Below are 26,965 nucleotides of genomic sequence, written 5' to 3'. Positions count from 1 at the left end.
CCGCGCTAGCGAGGAGCGCGGCCAATGAGAAAGGCACATACCTGGCCCCCGCCGGCCCGCAGTCCTGCCGGAGTGCGCCTGCGCGCGGCGGGGTGGCCGGGTGGGGCTCCAGCCTGGAAGGTGCGTGCAGGGCTGGGTCCGGGAGTGGGAGACGTGGAGTGCAGGTACTGTGCGATCTGGGGGCGCGGCGCCTCTGCTACCCTTTTCGTGTTGTCCTTCCCTCTGTAATGCATTTCTCCCCTTATGTCATCGAGTGCCCCTTTATGTAGCCATCCCTCCCCTATGTCGCATCCCGGTTGAATGTTCACCACCCCACTTCTGCCGCCATCACCTACGTATGTCACTGTCAACCCCCTTAATTCGCTTTAGTGCTAAGCCCCCATTACCACCCTACGTTGCAGTCTTTCCCCCTTTATGCCGCCATCGCCTTCTGTCGCCTGCCCCCCTCTTTTGTTGCTATTTTTCCTTTATGAAGTCCTCACTTTTCGTAAGTCGTCATCATAGACCTGTTCACCCGCACACGCCTCCTGTCACCAAATCCCTAAATCGCAGTCACGCTTCCCTTACTCATTTTCACAGTTTATGTCTCCATTCCTCTCGTGTCACCGATGCTCCTGACAGTCACCGTCCATGCCTTATGCTCCTAGTTTTCCTCATAAGGAGCCACTATGTCTTCCACTTGTTTTTCCACCGGCCGTGTCTCCATCGTTTTCCCGTGTCACCTCTCACATACTCACCACCATATGGGCTACTAGAGCCCGTTTCCTGGGGTGATGCCAGACTCCCAGCTCTACCATGAAACCTCCGGGTAACCTTGACCACCTGATCACACCTTTGCAATCTCAGCTTCCTCGTCTGTAAAACACACACAAGGACACCTATGTCAAGGATGATTGTGAGGATTCTGCGAGTTTATTCTTGTGATGTGTGCAGCTTGACATGGTGATTTGGGCTAATAATGTTATAAACCTTGTCACCCTCACTCTCATGCAGTCACCTTCATCAACTCTTCATTGTCACTCCCCCCCCCCACTTCCCCTCAGCTGCCCTCTTCATTCCTATGGCGTCGGTACACTCCCTGTATCATGATACCCTCTACCACGGCAACCACCCCACGCCACCCCACGTCACAATCTCCATGTGCTCATCTCTGCCACGTCACCTCACCTGAAGGGGTGGCCCCTCGGCCATTACAAACCTCGCTCGGGTAAATACTTAATCCCTATCTCTACCTTGATGGATTGAGTGGTTCCCCCACTCCCAAAATGAGAGCATTGAGCTGATGCTATAGTGGGAGTCCAGGAGTAGTGGGGAGTGCGGGGGGAACTAGCTAGCTTAGACCCAGATTCCCTTAACTTCTAGAATCAGGGGTACAGAGAGAGATGAGGCAGGTCCCAGCACACCTCAGTCAAACCTCAGCAACCCTGAATGCTTGGGTAGAGAGGTAAGTATCTTATTCACTCCGCTTGCCTTAGTGAGGCAGTGTGGGACAGTGGTTAGCAATGTGTGCCTGAGAGCTGGAACTCTGGTTCCAGTCTTGGTGCTAGCATTTAGTACTTAAATAGTTGCATGGCCTTGAGAGGTGGCTTCACGTCCCTGTGCCTCAGTTGCTGCATCTGCAATATGGGAATAAAAACACAAGTTATTCATTCAACAAATATTTACTAAGCATGTTCTACATGCCCAACACTGTGCTAGGCATGGGGGACACAGCAATGAACAAAACAGAGATCCTTGGCTTCATGGAGTTTACATTCTAGCAGGGGTAAGAGACAACAAGCGAACAGGTAAGTAGATTCTATGATGTGTCAGAAGAGGGATGGAAATACATGGTAAAGGTTATAGTTTTAAATAAGGTGGTCAGGGAAGGTTTTCTGAGATGGAACATTTGAACAAAGACTTGAAGGAGGGGCGCCTGGGTGGCGCAGTCGTTAAAGCAACTGCCTTCGGCTCAGGGCGTGATCCCGGCGTTCCGGGATCGAGTCCCACATTGGGCTCCTCTGCTGGGATCCTGCTTCTTCCTCTCCCTCTCCCCTGCTGTGTTCCCTCTCTCACTGGCTGTCTCTCTGTCACATAAATAAAAAAAATAAAAAAAAAGACTTGAAGGAGGGGAGAGAGTGACGTGGCTCTATGGGGAAGAGCATTTTAGGCAGCGAGAACAGCAAGTGCAAAGGCCCTGAGGTCGGGCATGCATTGACTATTTAAGGAATAGCAAGGAAGCCCATGAGGGAGGAGAGGGGTGGGTGTGAGGCCAGAGGAGGGCGGGGGCAGATCGTCTGGATTTCATGGGCCCTGGAGAAGACTTCGGATTTACCCTGAGTGAGGCAGGAGCCACGGGAGGATTTGGAGGAGAAGAGAGACTTAATCTGATGTGATGTGAAACAGCAGCAGCAGGTCCTGAACGTCTACCAAGGATGGATTGGCAAGAGCAGCCTGGTTGGAAGGAGAGCCAGAGTTGTCTTCTTAAAGCTGCACTCACATATCCTTTTTGGAGAAAGCTTCCAACGTCCCTGTCAAAGACTCGGAGGGAGAGGAGGAGGAGACATTGGGAGTGTTTGTGAGAAGCCAGTGCCACCTCTGGGTTCAGGTGCTATTGGGGGCAGGGCAGGGAGGGGTGGCGGGCAGCCACATAGATCTACAGATGATAAACAACAGGAGAGGCAGCTGTCTACACCTGGGACAGCTCGGGATCAAATCCTGGCTCCACCATTTCCTAGCTGTGTCCTTTTGTGCCCAAGACTTGACCTCTCTGGTTCTTTAGTTTCCTTACCTGTTATACAGGGCTAAGAAAGGGACCGGTGTGAGAAATTAAATACATAAGGTGCTTCCAGCAGCACTTGGCTCAGTAAGCAAGGAGCTCTGCTCTCTTCGGGGGAGGGGGCGGGGCAAGGAAAAGACATTCTGCCTTATTTTATGTTCATGAGTTGGTTCAACATCATAGTGTCCCGGAACAGAACTGAGCTCTGGGCTCAAATTCCATACCGACAAACTGATACCATACAACCTGAGCAGAGATGTCCCCGACCCCTACTGCCTCATCTGAAAAGCGGGGCTAACAATGCTTTGCCCCCAGATATGCAGTGACATGGTGTTATTTTTGAGCTGAGACATCAACCATTTTCTATCATGACGCCACTCTGCCCCTCCCCTGCTTTATTTTTCCCCAAGGCACGTACTGTATGTTTCACTCCTCTATCTATTGTCTCCCCCAAAAGAGTGTCATCTTTACCAGGATTTTGGGTTTTGTTTTTGTTTTTGTTTTTTTCTGTCTTGTGCTGTATTCCCAGGGTCTACACAGGCCTTACCAGCAAGTAGTCACTGAACAAATACTAGTTGAATTAACAGATGAATGAATGGGGCGCTGCTGTGAACAGTCCCTGTGCTGGGTGGTACTGGGCACACAGCAGTGACAAACAGCCCCACGCTGCCCACATGGGTTTCACAGTCCAGTGGGGCAGACTACTCACCAGGTAGTGCCAGCCCTCCGGAGGGCTGAGATTGGGGAAGCATAGGCAGAAGGGTCAGGGCTGGGATGGAGAAGCCCAGGGATTGCTGGAACCCAAAAGGGGGGGATCTGGACCAGCCCAGGAGTCAGGAAGGGCTTCCTGGGGGAGGGGGCACAGGAGCTGATAGGAATGAGTGACACGAAGAGAAGAGAAAGGTGTGCTGGGCAGGAGCAGCAGCTGTGGGAGTGTTTGGTGGTAAAGGTGTGGTTTCAGTTCAAGGAACTGAAAGATATTAAATATGGATGGGATATAAAGGATGGTGAGACAGTAAGCAGAAGAGGTTATTAAGGGGAGATCCTTCAGAGCTCTGGGAACCACAGTGAGGAGCTGAGACTTTGTCCTGAGGACCCCAGGGGCTGGCGGGGGGCCTAGAGAGGTTTTTGAGCAGGAGAGGGATGAGTTTGACTCAGATGGAGGGGGGACTAGGAGGGTTGGGTGGAGGTTGGGAGCCAAGGGAGGTGATAGGAGTGAGGACCCAGGTGGGAGAGGGCAGGTTGAGGCTGTGGAAGGGAGAAAAAAAGAGGTGTGTGGGAGAGACCCTCAGGAGGTCAAGTGGACAAGTTGTGGAGGGTCCAGGGTGAGGCCCAGGGCTTTGGGGCAATCAGGGAGGGCTTTCTGGAGAAGGTGGCACACAGACTGAGACCTGTGGGATGGATAAGACAGCTGACCTTGGGAACCCCTGAGGAGAAGCTTCTAGAAGGCCATGGGACTTCCAAAGCTGAAGTTCAGGGAAGAGATGAGAGCTGGAGACAGCTTTGGGCCCTAGAGGATATAGTGAGAAGTTTGCCCTTTGCTCTGAGGGCAGTGGGGAGCCACAGAGGGGTTTTAAGCAGGGATGAAACAGCTTAAATTGTTTAGTTCCAACTCCGAAGTATTCACCAATCACAATGTGGTTTTTTCATTGTGGTTTTGTTGGTTTTGTTTTTGGTGGGGTTTTTTGTTGTTGTTGTTTTTACCCATTTAATTGTTTTCCAGACCAAGCATCTTCTCTCCCTAGGAAGGGCATCTTCTAGGGGTCCTTTGAAATAAAGGTTCTACCGCTAAAAACCAACCAACCAACCAAAGTTTACAAAACCAGTGCTCTGTTCTGTTTTCTGTAGACTTGACCTCAAACAACTGATTGTTCAGTCCAAAAGGTCTGGACAATCAAGTGAAAATCAGCTCCTTTTAAACACATTTCTGTTTTGGACCATATGAAAGGTCCATAGGTTCGTAAATGTTTCCTGTGGTGTAGTCTGTCTGGTGCTTCAGCAGCTGTCTCGGATGGCTCGAATCAACCTTAAATTGACCTTGAACTTAACTCTCAGGCAAAAAAAGGCCATAATCGGCAACTACCCATCCGCTCTCGGCTTAGAGCACATGCCGGTTATCATTGTGTCTAAGCAAATGTCACTAGGTCTAGAGAGACCTCTATGAAAGTCTTTTCTCCAAGGTTTCCATTCTGCTGCTCCATTTCTTCTGTTTTCAACAAACACTTATGGAGTGGTTATGATGTGCTGGGCACCAGGGAGTAGAGAAATAAACAAAACACAGACTAGCTTTTTTAAGGGACGCATAAGTCTTTTTGTAATAAAAGTATGTACAGAGTACTAGGGGACACACAGATCTCACCAGCAAGCTCGTTTGGGGGCTTTGCTAGTCTGCCTCTCTGCCATGGATGGCTTCATTGACTCTTCCCAGCAAATGTGAGGTTGATGTGTTCGTCTCCCTATCGGTCTGAGGTTGAAAGTAAGGCTCAGAGAAGGGAGCCTCTATTCCCGGAAACACATGGCTGAGATCTGGATGCCGGGTGGTGGGACTCTGAGACCCACCCCCTTAAACTATTCAGAGATCCCGAGCTGAGTATGAGATGATCCCCATTCTATAGACTGGCCAGCAGGGCTCAGAGAAATAAAGCCCCATGCCTGAGGTCACTGAGTAAGAATGACAGGTGGGAGTTGAACCCTGGATTCTGCCATCTAAAGCCCTGCCTATAAAGGAGGGATCAAACCTCCCGCCTCCACCCAACGGAGGGGTGTTCAGGAACCTGTGACCCAGCACGTGTCTCAGAAACCCCGTGGGTTTTGGTTCCTCCTTTTCTGTGGGCTGCGGTGTCACACCCCAAGGCAGGCAGGGCAGAAGCCAAGGGGCTGGGGCTATCCTCTCGGCTGGGAGGGACACACTTGCTGGCGGAGATGCATCCCACGACCAAGGAAACAGAGCATAAGGACCAGCCTGGGCATTGCCCTGGAGCCCCGTGGGGGTTCTAGGTTACTGGGAACTCAGGAGCTGAGCTGAGGGAAATGGCAGCACCTGTCAGCTTGGCTCTGGCAGTCCAGCAGCCCGTGCCTACCGTCGCTCTCACCCTGCCCTGCACCCCCCACCCCCACCCAGGGACCTGGGGAGATGGGGATGCTGGGTACTTCTCCAGCTGAGGCCATAGTCTTTTTCTGGAGACTGTGATGTGGAGGAAGGGGCACCCCAGCTAGGAGTCTGAGCCTCATAATTTAATTTCCACACAAGTCCTATGTGCATTTAAAAAAAAAGAAAAAGTAACTAAAGGCCTACAATGGAAAGCAAGCATCTTGCCTTGGGGGTGGCAGGGGAAGGGGGGGAAAGGTGCCTTTTTTTTTTTTCTTTTTTCTTTTTCTTTTTTTTTTTGGCTGTGATACAATCATATTTATGAGAACCTCTTGCATGTCCATTCTATACACTTGATAGGTATTAATTCCTTTAGTTCAAAGGAGTCACTTCTCAGATTTATAAGTTCAGCACACACACACACACACACACACACACACACACACACACATCCCCCACGCCGCCAGAGGGAGCCTGCAAACACCTGTATTCGTTCCCTGTGGCTGCTATAATGAATCACCATAAACGGGGTGGCTTAAGACAAACGAAACTTATTCTCACCGCACCACAGCACCGGAGGCCAGCTATCCAAAGTCAAGGTGCTGGCAGGGCCATGCCCCCTCCTGAGGCCCTGGGGGATTCCTGCCTCTCCCACATTCTGGTGGCTCTGCCTCCCTGGTCATGTGGTCTCTGTATCTTCTCTTCTGTCTCTTAGAGACACTTGTCGTTGGATTTCAGGCCCACCCAGGTAATCCAGGATGATATCATCTCAAAATCCTTAATTTAATTACATCTACAAAGACCCTTTTTCCAATTAAGTTCACATGTGCAAGTTCCAGAGATTATGGCCATGTTGGACATGCCTTTTTTGAGGCCACCATTCAACCAACTACAAAACCCAAGGCGGATCGTGTCTCTCCTCTGCTCAGAACATACCCATGGCCCTGTCCTCCTCACCACAGTCCAGGAAGCCCTGCACAATCTGGTCCTGTCACCTCTCTGACTCATCACTCTTTCTTCCCCACTGCCCACCCCACTACAGACACACTGGCCTCCTTGCTCTTCCCTACCCACATCAGGCACATTCCAGCCTCTGGACCTTTGCACTGGATGTTCCCTCTGCTTGAAACACTCCCTAAGAAGTCCATGTAGCTCCCTCTCTCCCCTCCTTGAGGTTTTCTCAGGTATTCCCCTCTCAGCCAGGCTCTCCCAGACCTCCTCATTTTTTTTTTAAAGATTTTATATTTATTTTACAGAGACAGAGACAGCCAGTGAGAGAGGGAACACAAGCAGGGGGAGTGGGAGAGGAAGAAGCAGGCTCTTAGCGGAGGAGCCCGATGTGGGGCTCGATTCCAGAACGCCGGGATCACGCCCTGAGCCAAAGACAGACGCTTAACCGCTGTGCCACCCAGGCGCCCCCTCCTCATTTTTTTTAATTAAAGAATTTTTAAATTTATTCATTTGAGAGAGAAGAAAGCAAGCGAGACAACACGGGGGGGGGGCAAAGGGAGAAGCAGATCCCCGCTGAGCAGGGAGCCCAACATTGGGGCTTGATCCCAGGACTCCGGGATCATGACCTGAGCCAAAGGCAGCCCCTTAATGAACTGAGCCACCCAGGCACCCCTAGATACCTCTTATTTAAAATTGCAAACACCCCCACCCCAACCCCTGCCCTGCTTCTCTATGGCATTTACTACCTTCTAACATATAATTTACTCACTATATCGTTTTTTATCTGTCTTCCCTGGTGTCTGTTTTGTTCACAGCATTATTTCCAGTGCCTATAACAACACCTGGTACACAGTGTCTACTAAGTATGTGTAAAATTAGTGAACAGCCTTATGAAAAGTAGGTACTATTGCTACCATGCCCCTCTTACAGACGGAAAAACTAAGGCACAGAGTCCTTGTCATTTCTCAAGGTCAAATAGTCACATAAGAGCTGAGGCTCATATTCAAATCAGGCATCTGGCTCTGGAATCCTTGGTATTAACTGCCTTGCAATCTAATCCAGTCTAAACCACTTCTCCAGCACTAGTCTTCTTTTTCAACACTTTAGGGGTATTTTGATAAACATATAGCAAGTTAAAATTAAACCCATTGTTATTAGACCTGTAATCGCTGTACAAGTTGGAAGCCAAAATGTCGCTAGCAGTTTGAATGAACTCCATCTATCTTCTTCCTATTTTTGGTGTATTAGTGGGTATCCCAGTTCTTGGCCTTACTGTGCCCAACCCATCCCTTGCACCTCCGTCCCCTACTTCTCCCTCGGTTTTGTTTTTGCTAATTTTATCTTCCCTAATTTTAAATCTCCTGCTGTTCCAACCCCAGGTTTTTGTTTGTTTTTAAGTAATCTCACCCCAACATGGGGCTTGGACCCACAATCCGGAGACCAAGAGTCACGTGCTCTACCGACTGAGCCAGCCAGGCGCTCCCCAACCCCATATTCTTAAATAGAGCATTTCTCACCAGGGCCTTCGCAGGTAAATAAAAGGCAAATGTTTCCTGCCCCATGCCTTCCCTCCCCCACCTGGCAACCCTGCTGGTCAGCCACCTCTAAGACTGTTATCTTCTGCTTCTCCTGGTGACCTCTGGAATTCCAAATAACCTCGATCTGTTGCCATTTCTCGCTGGATCCATTTGGCCCTCTGCAGTAAGAGGAGGGGGTCTAGCTGTCCTCTGCTTTTGCCAGTCTGGGATCGGACCTTGTGTGGGAAGGGGTTTCCAAATTATCCTTTCAGATCTAGGCTGGATCTTCCGGTGAGGGGAGAACCTAGTTCCCTTTGGGAATTTTCTTTTTTCTCCCTTCTTTTTTAAAATCACGGTAATGCCTGCGCATGCCGTGGGACGCGGCAACACCTGTGTTGGCTTTATAATTATTCCTTAACCTGCAGAGATTTTTTTTTCTTCCTCTACTTTTCTGTGAGTCGCTTATATCGCACAATTTTTAAAAAGAAAATAGGCATGCAATAAAAAGCAATCCTCACCCACCCCAAAGCCCACTCTCGCGGCAGCCAATTCTGACGCTGTTGCTTCTCTCAGCGATAAGGCTTTTCTGCATTTATCTGTTGACTCCCTGCGTGGATGGAGGGGAGAGCGTGCTGCCCCCTTTACACTGGGAGAGGTGGGCGGAGAAGGGTTCTGCAATTCACTTCTCCAGCGGTGGACTTAAATCCTTCTTGGGAGGTATGAGATGGGAAATGGGAAATCTTGTGTATCCTTCCAGCCGAGCCTGGACTTAAGAAACAAAATTTTAAAAAATCCCTATCAAAATATCAGTTGGCTTTTTTTAAGAAATCAAATACTGTTATCCAAGCAGACTCCAGGAGAAAACCCACCGTCTCCTTCCGCCGTCCCGCTCTCCCCCCACCCCACCCCGTAGCTTGGGTTTGTGTCTTCTGCTGATTTTTTTCGCTACGTCTAGAAATCGTATTATTCAACCTTCATCTCTCCATTTTATTTTATAAGGCTTTTAAAAAATTTTTTGAGTATAGTTGACATTCATTTTATACGTCTTTTAACAATTAATTTTATTTATTTTTGACTAGGTTAACACATGCCCATGGTACAAAAATTCACAAGGTTTGTGGAGAAGAAAGATGTGGGGTGCCTTTTTCTCTTTACCTGCGGGGCTTCCCTACCCCACACTGGGGCTCTGGAGGGATGGGGGGGTGGCAAAGCCCATCCCCCAACCATGTACTCCACCCACCCAGGCCAGGTTGGCGGGACCGTATCTAGGGGACCCCGGCCCCCCTTCTCCCTGCGGTGAGCCGGGGCGGCCTGCGCAGTGCGCAGACTCCCCGCTGCAGTGGGCGGAGCCCAGTCTGGGCCCGCCCCCTTCTTCCTCCCGCCCCTGCTCAGCCTGTTGGGGCAGTAGCTGGGGCCCCGCGGAGGTAGCAGCTGCCGCCTGCGGAGTCAGGCCGAGTCCTCTCCGGGGTAAGGTGGAGGAGAATGGCCAGGGGGATGGGCTGGGGACTGGCGGTGAGGCCCCGATAGTCCCGGGCTCCCAGCTTGAGCTGTCCGGTGGGTACCTGAGGGTGATGGCAGAGGAGCCACCTGGAAAGTGCTCCCTGGGTGGTCTCCGGGTTGCGAAAAGCCAGGCAAAGATTTGGGGCTCCGCTGACCCCATCCAGAGTTGTCTTTTGGGGAATGTCTAGATTAGAGCTCAGAGAAGGGAAGACGCTAATGGGGGGCAACGTGACCATTAATGAGGAGCAGTGTGGGCGCTCAGGGGGGCAGGGTGGGCGTTCAGGGCGGCAGGGTGGGCAGCATAGACCGATGGGAAGAAAGCTAGGCGTTAGACCCTGAGGGATTTCGAAATTCCTGCTGACCAGCGGTCAGCTTCCTCCTTTTGGGGGTGACGGGCCCCATGCTACTGGCCCCCGTGATCGCGGACAGGGAGACCCAATGGATCTCGTGAGCCCAAGACTAATCTGCTTCCCCTGGTGTTCCCCTAAGGCCCAGAACACCCCCACAGTCCCAGCTTTTGTTCCCTACAGTTTGGAGACCCTGACACACCCACTTTCCTGCCTGGGCTCGGCATATCCCCTGGCTGCCTGGCAAGATGAAGCCTAAACTGATGTACCAGGAGGTAGGTGGATCTGGGGCCCAGTGGGATGGGGCTGGGCGCAGTGGAGGGCAGATGCCCGCCAAGCTGCCCTTTCACCCCCTCTACCATCCCCATCCCCCAGCTGAAGGTGCCTGCGGAGGAGCCTGCCAGTGAGCTGCCCATGAATGAGATCGAGGCTTGGAAGGCTGCAGAGAAGGTAGGAGTTCACCACCACCCTCAGCCTGTCTTCAGCGTGGGCCGGGCTGCCCGCCATGGGCTGGCTCATCGCTGCCTCCTCCTCCCCACAGAAAGCCCGTTGGGTCCTGCTGGTCCTCATCCTGGCGGTTGTGGGCTTCGGTGCCCTGATGACTCAGCTGTTTCTCTGGGAATACGGCGACTTGCATCTCTTTGGGCCCAACCAGCGCCCAGCCCCCTGCTATGACCCCTGCGAGTAAGTTGAGGAGGGGGGTGTCGGAGGGTGCGGGGAGGAGCCCTGCCAGGCCACGCACGGACACTTACACACTGAGCAGGGCCTGCACTGAGCCCCACCCACTACCTGTGACAGACTGAGGTGATCACAGACACCAAGTGCACCATCACAGGGTCTTCCCTCCATCCCCAACGCCGTTCCCATGATAGCCACAGCATCATCTTCTGTCTGGATCTATCGACAGGCACACACGGACACACATGGCATCTTCCGTCACATCTGTGGACAGATACACATACACATACACGCGCACACACACACACAGATATCTACATACACAGTTTTCCTTCTGCACGTCTAGACAGACAAACGCACAGACACACAGAGAATTGTGAGTACAGGCGCACACAGTCTTCCAACCTCAGTGGGCAGACAGGTAAGCACTCACATTCCAGCCGGTTGTCTCTGGCCCCCTGTGGCTGATACCACTGCCCGCCCCCCCGTCCCCCAGAGCAGTGCTGGTGGAGAGCATTCCCGAGGGTCTGGACTTCCCCAATGCCTCCACGGGCAACCCCTCCACCAGCCAGGCCTGGCTGGGCCTGCTCGCCGGTGCCCACAGCAGTCTGGACATCGCCTCCTTCTACTGGACCCTCACCAACAATGACACCCACACTCAGGAGCCCTCTGCCCAGCAGGTACCTGGGAAGCATGGGGGGTGAAGGTGGGGTGGTGAAGGGGGTTCCCTTGCAGCCCAGGAGACAGGTGGGCATGTCTCACACAGCGGGTTGGAGCACCTGTCTTCACATGGCCCTCTGGACCGGGGGCCTTTGTCACGGTCATCTGGAGGCCTCTGAATGTCAGGGTGTGCGTTCGCTTACAAGGGATTAGGCGGACAGATGTCGCTCGCCCACAAGCTGCCCCAAACCCAGTCACACAAAGAAATGGAAGGAGCAGAGTGAGTAACAGCCCAACCTCAAGCCAGCCTGTCACTGCCCAGCTGTATGACCTTGGGCAGGTCACCTCACCCCCTCAGCCCTCAGTTTCCTGATCTGTAGAATGGGGCCAATAGATAGCAGTTGCCCTTCCAAGACGAAAACAGGCACATCCATGCAGATGACTGCACAGCGTCTGACACAGCCAGCCCTGTCCAAGCGTTCGCTTTACGTCCTCCTTACGGTGTGCAGGCATACTTTTAAAAAACACAGGGGCGCCTGGGTGGCACAGCGGTTAAGCGTCTGCCTTTGGCCCAGGGCGTGATCCCGGAGTTATGGGATCGAGCCCCACATCAGGCTCCTCCGTTATGAGCCTGCTTCTTCCTCTCCCACTCCCCCTGCTTGTGTTCCCTCTCTCGCTGGCTGTCTCTCTCTCTGTCGAATAAATGAATAAAATCTTTAAAAAAAAAAAAAAAAAAAACAGAAAACTAACCCCTTCCTTAAAACACACTGAATCTGTCCCTTCTTTTTTCCTCCCCCCGCTGCCTCTTTTTGTGAGAAGTGAGCTTAACATTTATTAAAACCATTGGGCTCCCCGAGCACCACCTGAAAAAAAATAATTACAGAAGTTAAAAATGATATGAGCACCCAGTCCCCGCTGGCTCCCATTGCAGTGGCTCAAAGCACAGAGCACAGCCATAGGAGGCCAGTGATGTGGTTTCAAATCCCACGTCACCCCTGAGTTCTCCAGTGCCCGGTTTTCTCCTCCACACCTCGGGGATTATACTCAGCCCTGCCTCATCCATGAGAGTGGTGAGAAATCGGTGAGTTCAGATGTGAAGGGGCTTGGAGTGGGGCCCGGCTCACAGTAGGAGACAGGGAATCCTTGGCCGTTGTTGGCATCATCAAGCCTCACCCATACCTTCCTGGACCCCCAGCCTGTGCCATCCCCCCCCAACATCCTGCAAGGTGCTTGGAGGCCCCTGCAGTGCCAGGCAGTGATACTTCCAAGGCAGGATCTTGGGAAGATCCCTGGCAGGACAGGAGTGGCAGGGAGGCCCTGGCAGGGCCGAGAGCACTGGTAATTAAAACAGATGAAAGGTTTTCATAGCTTAGCCTATAAAGCCATCCCTCGGCGTGCTGGCGAATGGAAAACCTGTTCACTCCTGATCGCACATTGAGACCCAAGACGAAAACAGCCTTTGGGGAGGGCTGCCTGGGGTGGGAGAGCTGGCCTCAGAGGCTGTCCCCTCTCTGCAGGGTGAGGAGGTCCTCCGGCAGCTGCAGACCCTGGCCCCTCAAGGTGTGAAGGTCCGCATTACTGTGAGCAAGCCCAATGGGCCCCAGCCACAGGCCGACCTGCAGGCCCTGCTGCAAAGTGGTGAGCTAGCCGGGCGGCCGGGGGCGGGCTGGGCCCGGGGCTGCCCGCGCCGGCTCCTGACCAGCTGTTTGTCACAGGTGCCCAGGTGCGCATGGTGGATATGCAGAAGCTGACCCACGGCGTTCTGCACACCAAGTTCTGGGTGGTGGACCAGACCCACTTCTATATCGGCAGTGCCAACATGGACTGGCGCTCCCTGACCCAGGTCTGCCTGCACCCTGCCCACCCGCCCTCCCGGGCGGCTCCCTGCCCCACAGGGCACCCAGCCTCCAACCGCACCCCTCTTCAATCCCAGAGTCTTCTCTGGCCAGTCTCTGTGGTGGTTTCCTTCCTACCTCCGCCATGGGCTGAGCCGCCCGCCGTGGGCTGGCTCATTGCCGCCTCCTCCCCACAGAAAGCCCGTTGGGTCCTGCTGGTCCTCATCCTGGCGGTTGTGGGCTTCGGTGCCCTGATGACTCAGCTGTTTCTACGGGAGTATGGCGACTTGCATCTCTTTGGGGTGCATCCCCCAAATCCAGCCCTCACTGCCTTCCCCCTGCTCGTGGAAGCCTGGGGTTTGCTCTGATCCCCGATGACAGCTGCCAGCCCCTCTGCAGGGCATTCAAGGCCCTGTCCACTGATTGGCCCTTCATTATTCAGTTCCTTGAGTGCCTGCTCTAAGCCCAGGCCTGTCCTGGGTGATGCTGGGAACATGGTGGTAAGCGATGGACCCCTGGGAACTGCCAGTCCAGTGCGGTGACAGGCTGGTCACCAGGCAGTGGCAACCCAGAGGGTCAGGGCCAGGATGGGGGACCTAGGCCAGAGTATCAGGGAAGGTCTTCCGAAAGAGGTGACAACTCATATGACAACTGAAGGATCTGCCAGGAATAGCACAAGACAGGAAAGAAGGTACAGCTTAGGCAGTGATCGTTTATTGACTTAACAAATATTTCCCAAGCCCCTAATTTTACCAACTCTTGTGAGGAGATGGTAAAGACACAGCCATGGCTGAGACATCCCCAGTGCCTGTCTTCCCAGTCCGGTGTCACCAGAAAGAGAAATGAGGGAAAGCCAAGGGACTGTGAAAGTCTAGAGGAATGCCTGACACAATTGGGGCAGTCAAGAGAGGCTTCCTGGAGGAGGAGGCTGTCAGCCGAGACCTAAGAATGAGTAGGAGCTTGTTCTGTGGAGGGTAGAAGCAACAGCATACTCGAAGGTTCAGGAAAGCTGGCCCTTTGGAAAACCAAATGATTTTTACCAAAACTTGTCAAGATTTTAGCCTTGAGTCAAGTTCATGCCCATCCCGGGACTTCAGTTCCAGTGGTGGTGGCAGGGGGTGGGGGGACGGAGGACTGAGGGGCAGATAGATGGGGAGATTGAGGGGCAAGGGACAGGAGCGGGGAGGGGGACTGTGGGTGTTCATGTCACCTGTGGGCGCCAGGCCACCACCCTGAGGCTCAGCACCGCCCTCCCACAGGTCAAGGAGCTGGGAGTGGTCATGTACAACTGTAGCTGCCTAGCTCGGGACCTGACCAAGATCTTCGAGGCCTATTGGTACCTGGGCCAGCCAGGCAGCTCCATCCCAGCCACCTGGCCCCGGCCCTATGACACCCGCTACAATCAAGAGACACCAATGGAGATCTGTCTCAATGGAACCCCTGCTCTGGCCTACCTGGCGGTGAGTCTTAGGGAGGAAGGGCCGGGTCACTCATAGTCTCTGTCTAGCCCTGCCCGGTGTTGGGGTGGGGAGTGGGTCCCGACCACTCACCCCTGCTCACTCTGCTTGGTCTGGGGCCGGGGCTATGTCCTAACCTCCCCAGGCCTCAGTTTCCTCTCCACAGTGGCTAGAATAATGATCTGAACCTTTAGGGCCAATGGGCAGGTCCAGCTGGGGTTATGCACGCTGAGCCCCCAGTGAAGCTCTGTGAGCCGTTCGGCTCAAGTCAGTTAAAATTAAGTATCGCTGAAAGTTCAGTTCCTACGTTACACTGGCCCACACTGCAAGCTCGGGAGGCCCAGGTAGCCAACGGCTGCCATGTGGAGTGGTGCGGCTCTAGAACGTTTCCATCGCCGTGGAAAGTTCTCTCGCCCGCGGCGGGTACTGAGCCCTGTAGGCAAGGCACTGCTGTTTGCAGCTCATCCTGTTTCCCCCACTTGGGGTAGCCAGTCTGGGTCCCCTTGCGTCCCCCGGGCGAGTCACCTGGCCAAGCCCAGAGGCATTGTGAAGGGCCACAGACACGGATGGATGCGGGGACATGTGATTCACCGGGGCCCTTTGCTCCAGTGGTCTCACGCCGAAGGTTAAGGGCTCCCCCATGGCCACTTCCCCTTCAGAACTTGAGTGTGCTCATCTGTCACGAGGATGGAGGGTAGAGGGCCTGGTGTTAAATGGCACATAAGGGGTGCCATCCGGGTGGGCTGTGAGCAAGTCGGGGACACAGGTGATTATAGGAGAGGTCCTTACACCTGAGCACAGAAGCATGGGGACAACTGGTTAAAACCCAGATCCCTGAGCCCCACCTGAGTCCCCTGGTTCAGTAGACCATGTGCAGTGAAGCCCACGAATTTGCAGTTCTAACAAGCTCCAGGTGATGCTGCTGCTGCTGCTGCTGCTGGACCAGGACCCTTATGTCCAGAACCCCTGTGTTAGAATGTACATTCTGGAACCAGACAGCTTGGGTTCAAATCCTGGCTCCATTTGTCAGCTGTGTGACCTTAGGCAAGTCACTCACCCTCTCTGAGCCTCAGCTTCCTCACCTATAAAACGGACGGGGCAATTATCCCTCCCCTTCCTGGAGCCTGTAGGGTTCAGCACGACCCACAGGACCTGGCTTGAGACAAACTGTCCGTACGAGGGCTCTGTGGTGACGGCGCCCTTGGCAGGGCACACATCTTGACTGTCCCTTTTCCCTCAGAGTGCACCCCCACCACTGTGTCCCAGTGGCCGCACCCCGGATCTGAAGGCCCTGCTCAACGTGGTGGACAATGCCCGGAGTTTCATCTATGTCGCGGTCATGAACTACCTGCCCACCATGGAGTTCTCCCACCCGCATAGGTACTGCTGAGTCATGGACAGGGCTCGGGGCAGGGACCCATCATGAGTGGGAGAGGGAGTGACAAGGCCAGAAAGCAGGCAGGGGGACCTAAACAAAGGGACAGATGGCAGGAAGCCACAGGGAGAGGCAGAGGAGACAGGGAGAGGGGGTGTAAACACTCCGAGACAGAGGAGGTGGGGAGAGAGAAAAGGATGAGAATGCTGGGATTGGTGGTGGGGCGGGGGACTGGATTCTGGAGGCAGGGGGTGCGGGATGTGGGATTTCCAGAGTTAGGGAGCAGGGAGTATGGGCTGGAGACAGGATGAGGGGCTTGGGGCAGGAATGGGAGCCAGAGTTAGGATAGGGCAGGTGGGATGGGAGGAGGTAAGAACAGGGCTGGGAGCCAGGATGGGGCGGCCTTGGGGTTTAAGGGTGCCTCGAAGCTAGTGCAGGCTCTCTGAAGCTCCGGGTAAGGCCGCAGATAAAGCTGCCCTCTGAATCCTGCACCCCCGTCCCCAAGGTTCTGGCCTGCCATTGACGACGGGCTGCGGCGGGCTGCCTATGAGCGGGGCGTCAAGGTACGTCTGCTGATCAGCTGCTGGGGACACTCTGAGCCGTCCATGCGGGCCTTTCTGCTCTCCCTGGCTGCCCTGCGTGACAACCACACCCACTCCGATATCCAGGTGGTAAGCACCCACCCCAGACCCACCCCTCAGCCCTTGTGCAGGGCCCACAGCCCTCGTGGAGCTCACCTGTCCCCTGACAGGGCTGACCCCGAGGGACAAGACCGTGCCATGGTGGGGAGAACCCAAGTCGGGCCAGGATGGCGGGGCACGGGGAGAGGGGGCAGGGCCCAGACGGAGGTGGCTTCATGGCCAGGATAGGGGCGCCCAGAGGAAGCCTCTGCCCCAGCCTGGGTGTATGTGTGGGGGGGAGGGGTCGAGGAGGACTTTCTGGAAAAGGGGACATCTGAGGCGATACCTAAGGGACGAATAGGAGTCATACGAGAAGGAGTGACAAGTGAGGCACCTGGGTCTTCCCTTTCAGCCGCTGTTACTGATACCCCCTCCGCTGGGCCCTGTTCTGGCTCCAGTGGGTCCAGGGGAAGCAGCTGCGTCCCCAGTCCTGCTGATCCCCTCCTCCGTCCAGACCCTGGGGCTTCTCCACCCCCACCCTGCAGCTCACGTCCCTTCCCACTCTCCCCTCCCGCTCAGAAACTCCTTGTGGTCCCTGCGGATGAGAGCCAGGCCCGAATCCCATACGCCCGCGTCAGCCACAATAAGTATATGGTGACCGAACGGGCCACCTACATCGGTGAGTGTCCCGAGCACCACCAGGGGGACTGAAGGGGAAGCCTCGCACAGCTCCGGGCTCTGACTCTCTGCGCCACCCCCCCACAGGAACCTCTAACTGGTCTGGCAGCTACTTCACGGAGACGGCGGGCACCTCGCTGCTGGTGACGCAGAATGGGCGGGGGGGCCTGAGGAGCCAGCTGGAGGCCGTTTTCCTGAGGGACTGGGACTCCCCTTACAGCCACGACCTTGACACCTCAGCCGACAGCGTGGGCAATACCTGTCGCCTGCTGTGAGGCCCCGGTCCGGCAGACAGGCCGAGGCCTGCAAGGCCCCCGCAGACCCAGATATCCTGGGTTCCGGCCCCTGTCCCCGTGCCCCCGCTTCTGTGTGTCCCGTCATGGCTTCCCTGGCTCTCCCCTGCTGTCCCACCTCTATCTCCGCCCCTGCCGGCCTGATGCTGTGGCCCCAGGACCCAGCCCAGCTGGGGGAGGGATCAGCCCCCGAAGAAATGGGGGTGCATGCTGGGCCCGGCCCCCTGGCCCACCCCCCTTTTCCAGGGCAAAGAGGGCTCAAGGTTATAATAAGAAGTAAATTACTTGTCTGTACAGCCTGTGGCTGACTGAGTGATATGAAGTGGGGCGTCGGGGTAGGGGATGCCGGAATGCTCCTCTCTTGGAGACAGAGTGTTTGCAGAGCCCTCGGCGTGTTACCAGTGTGGTTTGGCATGGCCTGAAGCCACAGCATGTGCCATGCCCTTAGCATGTATTTGGCATGTGCTGAGCCCCGAGTATGCAATGCACCTGAGCCAGTAAGTGCTGAGCATGGAGCGTGTGACCACGGGAGCTGAGCCTCGCGTAGCCAGCGCAGGCTGGCTCTCCACTCAGTGTGTTCCCAGATGGGCACGCACTGAACTGTCACCGGGTCCCACGGGTGGCCTCGCATGTCCCAACACCAGAGTGTGCACCAAGCATGAATTTATGCCTGCCAAGGGAATTTACACGTTACCATGACCCAAGCATGGGGGAGGGCATGCCAAGCCCGTACACGTGGCAAGGGCAGGTCAACAGATGAGACCTTGGCATTTGGCAAGCTCGCATTGGCCCCTGCTGGACCCCGGGAATGTTCCAAGCGTGAATTCTCTTGTGCCAAGCACTTAGCATATTTAGGGGATGGGATAGTGTGCAAGCAGGGGGATGGCAGCCCAGCCTCCAGCCCGAGCCAGGGGCTGGCTGAGAGCAGCATCGGAGAGCAGGGCCCCGGGCGCCCACCTGAACCCCACCCCAGCTCCAGTCCAGGCCTCAAGCACAGCTGCAGAACAGTTCTTTATTGAAATAGGCAGAGGCAGCAGGGCCGAGGGCATGCTCAGGGCCAGCGGGGGCAGCCTCCTTCCTGTGTCCCTTTGGCCCGGGGTGGGGGGGGCCACGGGCCAGACCCCAAGGCCCTCCTGTGTTCGGGGGGTGTGTTCTGGTATGCACCATGGGCAAGGGGAATGGGGAGTTTCTGGATAACTGTCTTTCTGTAAGAATAATTTGTGGGTTCAGGAAATGGCTTCTGAGAGGGGATGCCAGCCCAGCTAGCGCAGCCTCCAGGGATGGGCAGGAGTGGGGTCACCCTTAATGGTGCCCCCCGACGTGCTGCAGAAAGCTGGTGGCCCGGGCGGGACCGTGCGGGTGAGTGTGGCGGGGCGGGAGCCCCTGGGCCCGTGGCCCCCTGACACCCTCCAGGGTCCAGTCTGGCTCACTCAGCCATTCCCCAGGGCAGCTGCTGGGGTCGAAGAGCTCAGGGCCCGGCCTCTGTTGAGGAGGAGAAGAAAGGACCATCAGCCAAGGAGCCCCCAGCCTTGGGAACCACCAGCCTGCCCCTCCTGGACGCTCTCCAGTCCCGACTGAATCCCTGTCACTCCCTGAAGGTGATTTTGTAGGTCCCGAACCCTCATCGCAACTCGGGGCTCACATAGTGTGTGTGGAGACCCTAATGGGTTCTGAGGGACTATTAGTGTCTCTGAGGCTTTGTCGCTTCTTCCTGAGAGGGGGTGAGCACCTGCTAAGGCCTTGTTCTGAGTGCCGGGCCTTTGTCACTTCCCGGAGGTGGATGAATGCCTTCGGGGTTTCTGTACAGCCTGATGGTGGATCAGTACGTGCTGAGCCGCATCATGTCCTAAGAGTAGGTTAGTGTGTGCTGAGCCTTATATCCTGAAGTGACCAGTGTGTGCTGAGCCTTATATCCTGAAGTGACCAGTGTGTGCTGAGCTTTATCACCTTGTAAGGGGGTTAGTGTGTGCTGAATGTTATATCCTGAATACAGGTCAGTGTACGCTGAGCCATATCAAGTCCTAATCCTATCCTGAATGTGGGTTAGTGTTTGCCGAACCTCGTCACATCCTAAGAGTGGACTAGTATGTGTTGAACCCCAAGCCAGTGGCAGGCAATGCAGATGGGGGGGGCCTGGTTCACTGTACCCCCCTATCCTGGAGCTCGGGGAGGCCCTGATCCCAGAACCACCCACAGCCCGGACGGTCCACGGGGCTTACGTCAGCATCCATGGTCATATCCTTGATGTCTGGTCCATCCCCATCCCGCTGCGGGAGCGTGGGCGGCTCGGCGGAGGCCCCGCGGCGCTCTCCTTCTGCCCAGCTGCTGCCCCGGCACGGCCCGTCATCCTCAGGGGAGGCCTGGCTCAGCCGGATGAGGTTGCTGAAGTTGGAGTCAGACTTGGAGCCCGCGGGTGCCTTGCGGGCCTTGTGGCGACCTGCCAGGCGGCTGCCGTAGAAAGCCAGGATGGGCTCGGGGCCCGAGTCGGGCACTCGGCGGCCAGCGGCGGCTGCCTTGAGTGGGGCCAGCATGTCAGGAACCACGTCGACTCGGGTCTCACCCCACAGCCCTCGCCCCACCTCCTGCAGACTCAGGTCATCCAGCTGATCAATGGCCCTTTGCACGCCCGGCGCCTTCTCCTCGCAGAAGAAGGGCCTGCCACCCACCACACTGCCCACGCCCACGGCCTCCTCCTCCTCGGCCAGACGGTAGTAGGGCGGCCCGTCTTCCGCAGCAGCCACGGCCGGCGTGGGCGGCTTGCCCTCCACCTGCAGCGAGAGGCGGCAGCCGCGCAGCGAGAGCTGGTAGTAGCGGGTAGTCTCGTGGGCGCTGCGCAGTTGCTGCATGGACACGAAGGGGTGGCGCAGGGCTGCGCTGGGGCTGATGCGTTCATGCGACTCCCACGTCAGCATGCGCTTGATCAGCTCTACCATGCTCTTGAGGTCAGCGTGCTCCGCTAGCGCCTCGCGGTCCGGGAAGGTCAGCCGACTGGCTGCCCCGCCACCGTTCACTGTCTCAATCTGGTCCAGCGACTTGAGCATGTACTTGCGGCGCTCCAGGGGGCGCACCTGGTAGGGCAGGTGGGCACGGGGTTGACATCGAGTCCGGGCCTTGGGCCTCCAGTGCTTCTGCAGTGGGGCCCGTGTATGACCACCCCCTCCCCCCAGCTTCCAGTCTGCCCTCCAGTCTGGTCCAGAACTCTCTCATTGCTATGAAGTCCACACACCTGAACCTAGACTTCCAGTTCTGCTCATGATCCGACTTGGAGCTCTCTTGCTGCGGGGACGGCCATACCTCCTCCCTAACAGCGGAACCCCTCTGGTGTGACCCAGGGCCCTCCTACGGCTGCAGGAAACATACCAGATTGCGTTCTCTGGTCTTCTTGCCATCTCATCCAGAGTCTCACTGAGCCAAGTTTCACTTCTCCCCCAGACCTCCGGTCCTCTCCAGAGCCATGGGTCCAGCCCCTACCAGCTGCCAGCCTAGGAGCTGCTCTCAACCTCTAGTCCTCCTTGGAGTCAAATCCAGACCCCTCTTGCTGCTGTGGCCCCCACCCCCAAGCCCAGCCCGCCAGGCCTCCCAGTAGTGGAACCTGCTTGCTACACTAGCTTGCCGACCCCTCGCCATGAGACTCAGAGGAGCCGCCATATACTTCCAGGGCCACCTTGGGTCTCGCCCACATCTCTCTTGCTGTGACTTGCTGTAATTTGAGCTGACCCTTAAATTTCCAGTCCTCTCTGAGGCCTAGCCTAGATTTTTTTCTTGATGCAGCAGCCCCCACATCACCTGCCCTCGCCCCGTCTGCCCCCCCATCCCCCATACCTTGGTCTCAGCCAGGTAGTCGGCCGAGGACTTGAGCTGCCAGGGGTTGCTGGCATCGGGGTGGGGGTTGCGCTTGAAGAAGTGGTGGGCCTTGCGGGCGGCGTGCAGCAGGTGGGGCTTGGGCAAACCTTGGGTCTCACAGATGTAGCGCACCTGGTCGTACTCGTTGTTGCCCGGGTAGAGGGGCCAGCCCAGGTGCAGCTCGGCCATGACACAGCCCAGGGACCACACGTCCACCTTCTCGCAGAAGGGTAGCCCCAGCAGAATCTCAGGGGCCCGGTAGAAGCGCGACTGAATGTATGGCTCCTTGACGTAGCGCACCTCGCTGAAAATGCTGGCTGAGCCGAAGTCAATCACCTGGGTGGGGGGGGAGGCAGGTGAGCAGGGCAGGGGTCAGGGACAACCGATCTAGGTCTCCCCTGTGGATCTCACCAGTGTCCTTCTGCATCTGCCATCTGACTGTCCCTGTGTCTGCGAGTCTTTATCTCTCATTTATGTCCCTGTCTTCACCCCGTCTTTGTCTCTGGTTTTGTGTGTTTGTCTGTTTCTTTCCACTAGAACTTACGCATATGAGGGTTAGGACCCCTCTCTGTCTTTCACTCCACTCCTTGTCCATCAGCAAATCTTGTCAGCTCCACCTTCTGAATGGATCCAGAATCGGCACCCTCTGCATTCCAGCCTTGGCTCCCCCCGCGCCGCCCCGTCCTCCATCAGCCTCAGTGGCCTCCTCGCTGGTCTCCCTGCTCCTTCCCTCTGTGCCGCAGTCTGCTCGTCATACGCGCCCCCGAGGGATCTTGTGAACATCTGAGTCCGATTACATCCTTCCCCTGCTCAGAATCCCCCTGTGGCTTTATCACATCCTGTGATTAAAGCCAACGTCCTCACAGCAGCCCCCAAGGCTCAAGCAATCTGTCCCATCACCCATCACCTCTCTGGCTTCAGTTCCTCCTGCTTTCCCTCTCCCACAGGTGTCTCACTGTCCCTTGCACAAGCCAGACGCATTCCAGCTCAGGGCCTTTGCACTGGCCGTTCCCTCTGCCTGGCACGCTCTTCCCCCAGATGTCCACACGGCTCCCTCATCTTAGGTCTCAAATGTCACCTCAGTGAGACCTCCCCTGTCCATCCTATAAAAAATAGCCTCCCCCACCATTCCTATCCCCCTTCCTGGCACCCTGCTTTTCTCCAGAACTCTTAACACCATTTCACATCCCATGTGTTTTACCTTTTAGTTGAGTTAATTGTCTCTTTACCGAGCTAGGATGCCAGTCCCATTCGGGTGGGGATTTGTCTGTTCTCTGCTGCATGCCTAGCTGCCTCGAACACTGCCCGGCACGCAGTTAGGGGCTCAGTCAGGAGTGAATGAATGAATGAATGAATGGGCTTTACGTCCCTGCTATTCTTTCTGCCCCTTTCTTGGCATCTCTCTCATTCTTTCTTTGCCCCTTCATTGCTTGCCTGTTCGTTGTGTCTCTCATCTCTCCGTGTCTCTGTCTCCATCTCTGTGTCACCTGCTAGCAAGACACCTCCTCGAAGCCCCGCCCTCTTCAGTCTTCCTCATGGGGGGGGGGCGCCGTTAACACCCCTCACAGGCCCTCGGAATAGGGCGGGGCTTGAGGAACACCCGCTGCATTAGCGCTGCGGCTGGCTGAACGTCTTTCTCTCCCGATGCCACTGGGAAGCGCCCTGTACCACTTTCGCTCTGAAACGCCAAGACTCTATCTTGATCCCTGCCTCAGTTTCCCCCTCTGAGTTTCTCTGCTTTTCATTCAGCCATCCCTCACCTTCTATTTGCAGAAGGTGGTCTAATGGGATTTTTTTTTAAGATTTTATTTATTTATTTGAGAGAGAGAGAGTGAGAGAAAGCATGAACAGGAGGGAGGTAGAAGAAGAAGCAGGCTCCCCGCTGAGCAGGGAGCCCGATGCGGGACTTGATCTCAGGACCCTGGGATCGTGACCTGAGCTGAAGGCAGACGCCTAAACCACTGAGCCTTCCAGGTGCCCCGCGATGGGATGGTTCCCAACCTGCACTCTGAGTGCAGATGGCTGAGGCCTGAATCTCAGAGTATAAGGGACCCGGGCCACTCAGTGTTCACGAAATCCGTTCTTCATTCGTTCCACAGACTCAGGTGGGGTCCCAACGCTGGCCAGGTGTTGTGGATTTGTCCTGTCTCCTGCTACGTTTGTGGGAGTCCCTCCTTCCTTGGGGCTCTGTCCTTCCATCTCTTGGGTCAAAATGAGCTGCCTTTTCCCACGTGCCCATCTCCCTGTGACTCTGACATTCATTTAGCCTTGATCTCACCACAGCACTGTGCGGGCAGATGCCAAGGACACAGTGGTGACCAAAACTGACCTGCCTGCTCCCTGCTCCCAGCGCAGACCTTTCACCAGACAGTAACAAACCCAGAAGTGGACAGAGGGGCCAGGTCTGGGATGGGGGGCACAGGCAGGGGTCCAGGGCAGAGGAGCTGGGGCTGGGATGGGGGGTCCAGAGCAGAGGAATGGGCTGGGATAGGGGGCTGGGGCAGAGGGGTTGGGGCTGGGATGAGGGAGCCCAGGGGCCTATAACATGCATAGGGGGTGCCTCTGTGTGCCCAGCACAGGTTCAGGTGAGAGCAGGTCTTCACAAAATGTCTGTGATGAAGAATGGCGCTCCCATCCGTCCAGTCGCTCGGGCCATCAGGCTCTCATCTCCAGTGAAGCCCTTTCTTATACCTCACATAAGATCAGTCAGCAAATCCTGTTGTCAGTAGCTCCACACCTACCTAGAACCCACCATGTCCCTTCCTCCCACTGCCCCACTCCATCCCCACCCCCAGGCCTCCCACCTGGAGCGCAGCAGCTTCCCCGTCCTGCCCCTCACAAGCCGTTGCCCTCACGCATCCAGAGGGACCCTGGGAACACCTGAGCCAGATCATGGCCCCTCTTCGCTCAGAAGCTTCCTGTGGCCCCATCTTACACAGGATAAAACCAGTCTTCCTTGTGGCCCACAAGGCCCTGTGTGACCTGGCCCCGTCACCTCCCTGATCCCGTATCCTTCCTCTTCTCACTCTGCTTCAGCCATCCTGGCCTCCTGGGTGCTTCTCAAACATATATACTCAGATCACTCCTACCTCAGGGCCTTTGCACTAGCTGTTCTTTCTACCCAGATGCTTTTCCCCAGATGTCTACAGGGCTACCTCCTTCCTTTGGGACTTTGCTCAAATGTCTCCTTCTCAGTGAGTGCTCCCTGACCGCTGTGTCTACAATCTCACTCACCACCACCACCACCAATCAGCACCCCACGTCCTCCTCCTCCCTGCTTTATCTTTTCTCCTTCTCACTCACATACCACGTTTGACTCACTTATCTTTGCTTCCTCCACTAGAATGTCAGCCCCACATAGACAGGACCAGGGCCAGAGGAGCTGAGCTATGAATTGGAGAAGGAGGGGGAGGTCCCAGGTCTGGGACAGAGAGGACGTCAGAATCGGGACAGGGAGATGGGGAGGATTTTAGGGCCAGGAGGTGGGGAGAGGCATCGTGGGCAGGGAAGGGGCTATCTCCCAAAGCCGGGAGGTGGGACAAGGGAGACCTTAGCGACAGGAGAGTGTCCAGGGGTGGGGGAAGCCGGAAGAAGACAAGAACGAGGGACGTGGCTGTGCCAGAGCCGCCGCACTCACCTTGACCCTGAAGGGGCAGCGCGTCTGGTCCACCAGCATGATGTTTTCGGGCTTGAGATCAGCATGGATGATCGCCAGCTCCTTGAGCCGGGCCAGGGCTCTAAGCACCTGCAGGGTGACCGTGCGGATGTGGCGGGCAGGGAGGGGCGCGAAGTTGTTCTCCTTCTGGAATTCGAAAAGGTTTTGCTCCAGCAGCTCGAAGACCAGGTAGAACTTGAGGGCGTCGTGGAAGAACTCGAGGAAGCGGATGACGTGGGCTTCCTCGGGGTCCAGACCCCTCATGCAACGCAGAAGCTTCAGCTCGTTCTTGATGATGCGGTTGCGGTAGGCGTCATTCTTGAGGATCTTGATGGCCACCATCTCGCCTGTGCTTCGCCGCCAGCCCTTGGCCACCTCCCCGAAGGTGCCCTTGCCCAGCACCTCGATGATGTCATAGCAGTCGGTCTCGGACTGGATGGTGGCCATGGTGCCCCTGCCACCTGACGCAGCCCTGCTGCCACCCCCGCCCCACAGGCTCTGCCTTCGAAGCCTTCCGGCCCGCCACCAGCTCCGAGGCCCCCCCAGCGGGGGAAAGAGAACCAGACTCGTGCCTCTCGCTTCGAGGTTCGCCCCCACCTCCCTGGCACCCCCCAGCCCCCTGGGCCACACTGCCAGTCTGCCAGGGGCCACACCCCTCCCCCAAAGCCCTCCTGGCTTGGGACGAGGGGCCCCAGGCCCCCCCGAATGGGTTCCAGCGTTGCTGAGTGGCTCCGGTTCTGTTGTCGGAGACCTGAGCCCCAGGCTGGAATGGGGGGTGGGGTGGCAGGTCGAGCCCCCTCCCCCACCCCAGTATCGGAACTCTGGAGGGGCTGGACAGGTGAAGGGTCGACTGAGAAGGAAGTCCAATCCTGGACCTCTGGCACAGAGGACTGGGACATTCCTAAACAGAGGTGAAGAGCTTGGGGGATGTGCGCTCGTGCGCGTGTGTGTGCACATGTGTGTGTCCCCGTGTTCAGCAAACACCTGCCCCTGCCTGTGGCTGCCATGGGGGAGGGAGGTGCGGCTGAAGCATGGCCAGGTGGTAAAAGGTCCTGCATGCCAGGCTAAGGAGTTTGGACTTATTTATCGGAGGGCACTGGGAAGCCACAGAGGGACTGTGACCAAGGGAGGACTGGGTCAGATTTAAGCGTCAGAAAGCTACTGTGAGAATAAGAGTGGATCAGAGGGGATGAGAATGGAGGCCCGGAGCCTGGAGCGGGGCCCAGGGGAGGGAGGTGGGGGTGACTGGGAGGTGGCTGATGTATGAGACAGGAGGCCAGGAGGCCAGACTGTGGGACTGACAGCTTGAGGGGGGGAAAGGAGGAAACCATCCAGAACAAGGCCCAGGGTTCAGGGATGGTCCCTGGGACAGGGACATGGATAAGGAGCACTTTAGGGGAGAAGATGCTGATGTCAGATTGGGAGATTGAACACTGAAACACTTAGACACGTCTTGAGTAGTTTAAAAGCCTTATCTGATCCTTACACATACATTTTAATAGCTCCATTTTATGGAAGAGAAAATCAAGACACAAAGAAGTTGAAAAAATGCCTAAGGTCACCCCGCTGGGTGTCAGTGACAAGCTTTGAGCCCAAGGAGTCTGGCTGTAGACCCAAGCTCTGAACCACTGCCATGTCCAGGGGAGGCACACAGGGGACACTGATTCCCATGTGGACCATACGGAGGGTGACCTGGCCTGGGGAGGGTGT

At 56.0% G+C, this 26,965-nt stretch overlaps 2 protein-coding genes across 9 annotated transcripts; one reads left to right on the top strand and one right to left on the bottom strand.

Annotated features, from left to right (window-relative positions):
• Positions 1 to 42: 42 nt before the first annotated feature.
• On the top strand, positions 43 to 18,053 carry PLD3 (phospholipase D family member 3). Of its 8 annotated transcripts, none has more exons than XM_011230420.3 (14): positions 43 to 164; positions 8,196 to 8,328; positions 9,394 to 9,427; positions 10,345 to 10,436; positions 10,537 to 10,611; positions 10,703 to 10,845; positions 11,336 to 11,519; positions 13,017 to 13,137; positions 13,215 to 13,342; positions 14,594 to 14,794; positions 16,032 to 16,171; positions 16,672 to 16,837; positions 17,366 to 17,465; positions 17,552 to 18,053. In XM_011230420.3, exons 4-14 carry the CDS (start codon positions 10,410 to 10,412, stop codon positions 17,737 to 17,739), a joined length of 1,473 nt encoding a protein of 490 aa, XP_011228722.1. In that variant the 5' UTR covers positions 43 to 164; positions 8,196 to 8,328; positions 9,394 to 9,427; positions 10,345 to 10,409; the 3' UTR covers positions 17,740 to 18,053. The 8 variants fall into 8 exon arrangements, with proteins under 8 accessions (XP_011228722.1, XP_019659860.1, XP_034494336.1 ...); XM_034638444.1 differs by having other exon boundaries at positions 48 to 164; positions 8,177 to 8,328; XM_019804301.2 differs by lacking the exon at positions 9,394 to 9,427.
• A 588-nt stretch (positions 18,054 to 18,641) lies between these two features.
• Positions 18,642 to 26,963, bottom strand: HIPK4 (homeodomain interacting protein kinase 4). The gene is made up of 4 exons (XM_002923701.4): positions 25,238 to 26,963; positions 21,580 to 21,936; positions 19,977 to 20,825; positions 18,642 to 19,239 (listed from the first exon to the last, which is right to left on the bottom strand). Exons 1-4 carry the CDS (start codon positions 26,210 to 26,212, stop codon positions 19,060 to 19,062), a joined length of 2,361 nt encoding a protein of 786 aa, XP_002923747.2. The 5' UTR covers positions 26,213 to 26,963; the 3' UTR covers positions 18,642 to 19,059.
• Between the last annotated feature and the right edge of the window lie 2 nt (positions 26,964 to 26,965).

Source organism: Ailuropoda melanoleuca, chromosome 12 (assembly GCF_002007445.2).
Source record: "Ailuropoda melanoleuca isolate Jingjing chromosome 12, ASM200744v2, whole genome shotgun sequence".
NCBI classification, from domain to species: domain Eukaryota; kingdom Metazoa; phylum Chordata; class Mammalia; order Carnivora; family Ursidae; genus Ailuropoda; species Ailuropoda melanoleuca.
Note: the sequence above shows the minus strand (reverse complement) of the source record. Positions and strands in the feature narration are given on the sequence as shown.

Coding starts and splice junctions, on each gene's coding strand:
- PLD3 (XM_019804301.2), top strand. CDS start 10,410: ATGAAGCCTAAACTGATGTACCAGGAG. Junction 13,138..13,214: donor GCAGGCCCTGCTGCAAAGTG/GTGAGCTAGCCG, acceptor TGTTTGTCACAG/GTGCCCAGGTGCGCATGGTG. Junction 16,172..16,671: donor GAGTTCTCCCACCCGCATAG/GTACTGCTGAGT, acceptor CCCGTCCCCAAG/GTTCTGGCCTGCCATTGACG.
- HIPK4 (XM_002923701.4), bottom strand. CDS start 26,212: ATGTGCACACACACGCGCACGAGCGCACATCCCCCAAGCTCTTCACCT. Junction 21,937..25,237: donor GCTGCCCCTTCAGGGTCAAG/GTGAGTGCGGCG, acceptor CCCCCCACCCAG/GTGATTGACTTCGGCTCAGC. Junction 20,826..21,579: donor ACTACCTGGCTGAGACCAAG/GTATGGGGGATG, acceptor CTGCCCTACCAG/GTGCGCCCCCTGGAGCGCCG.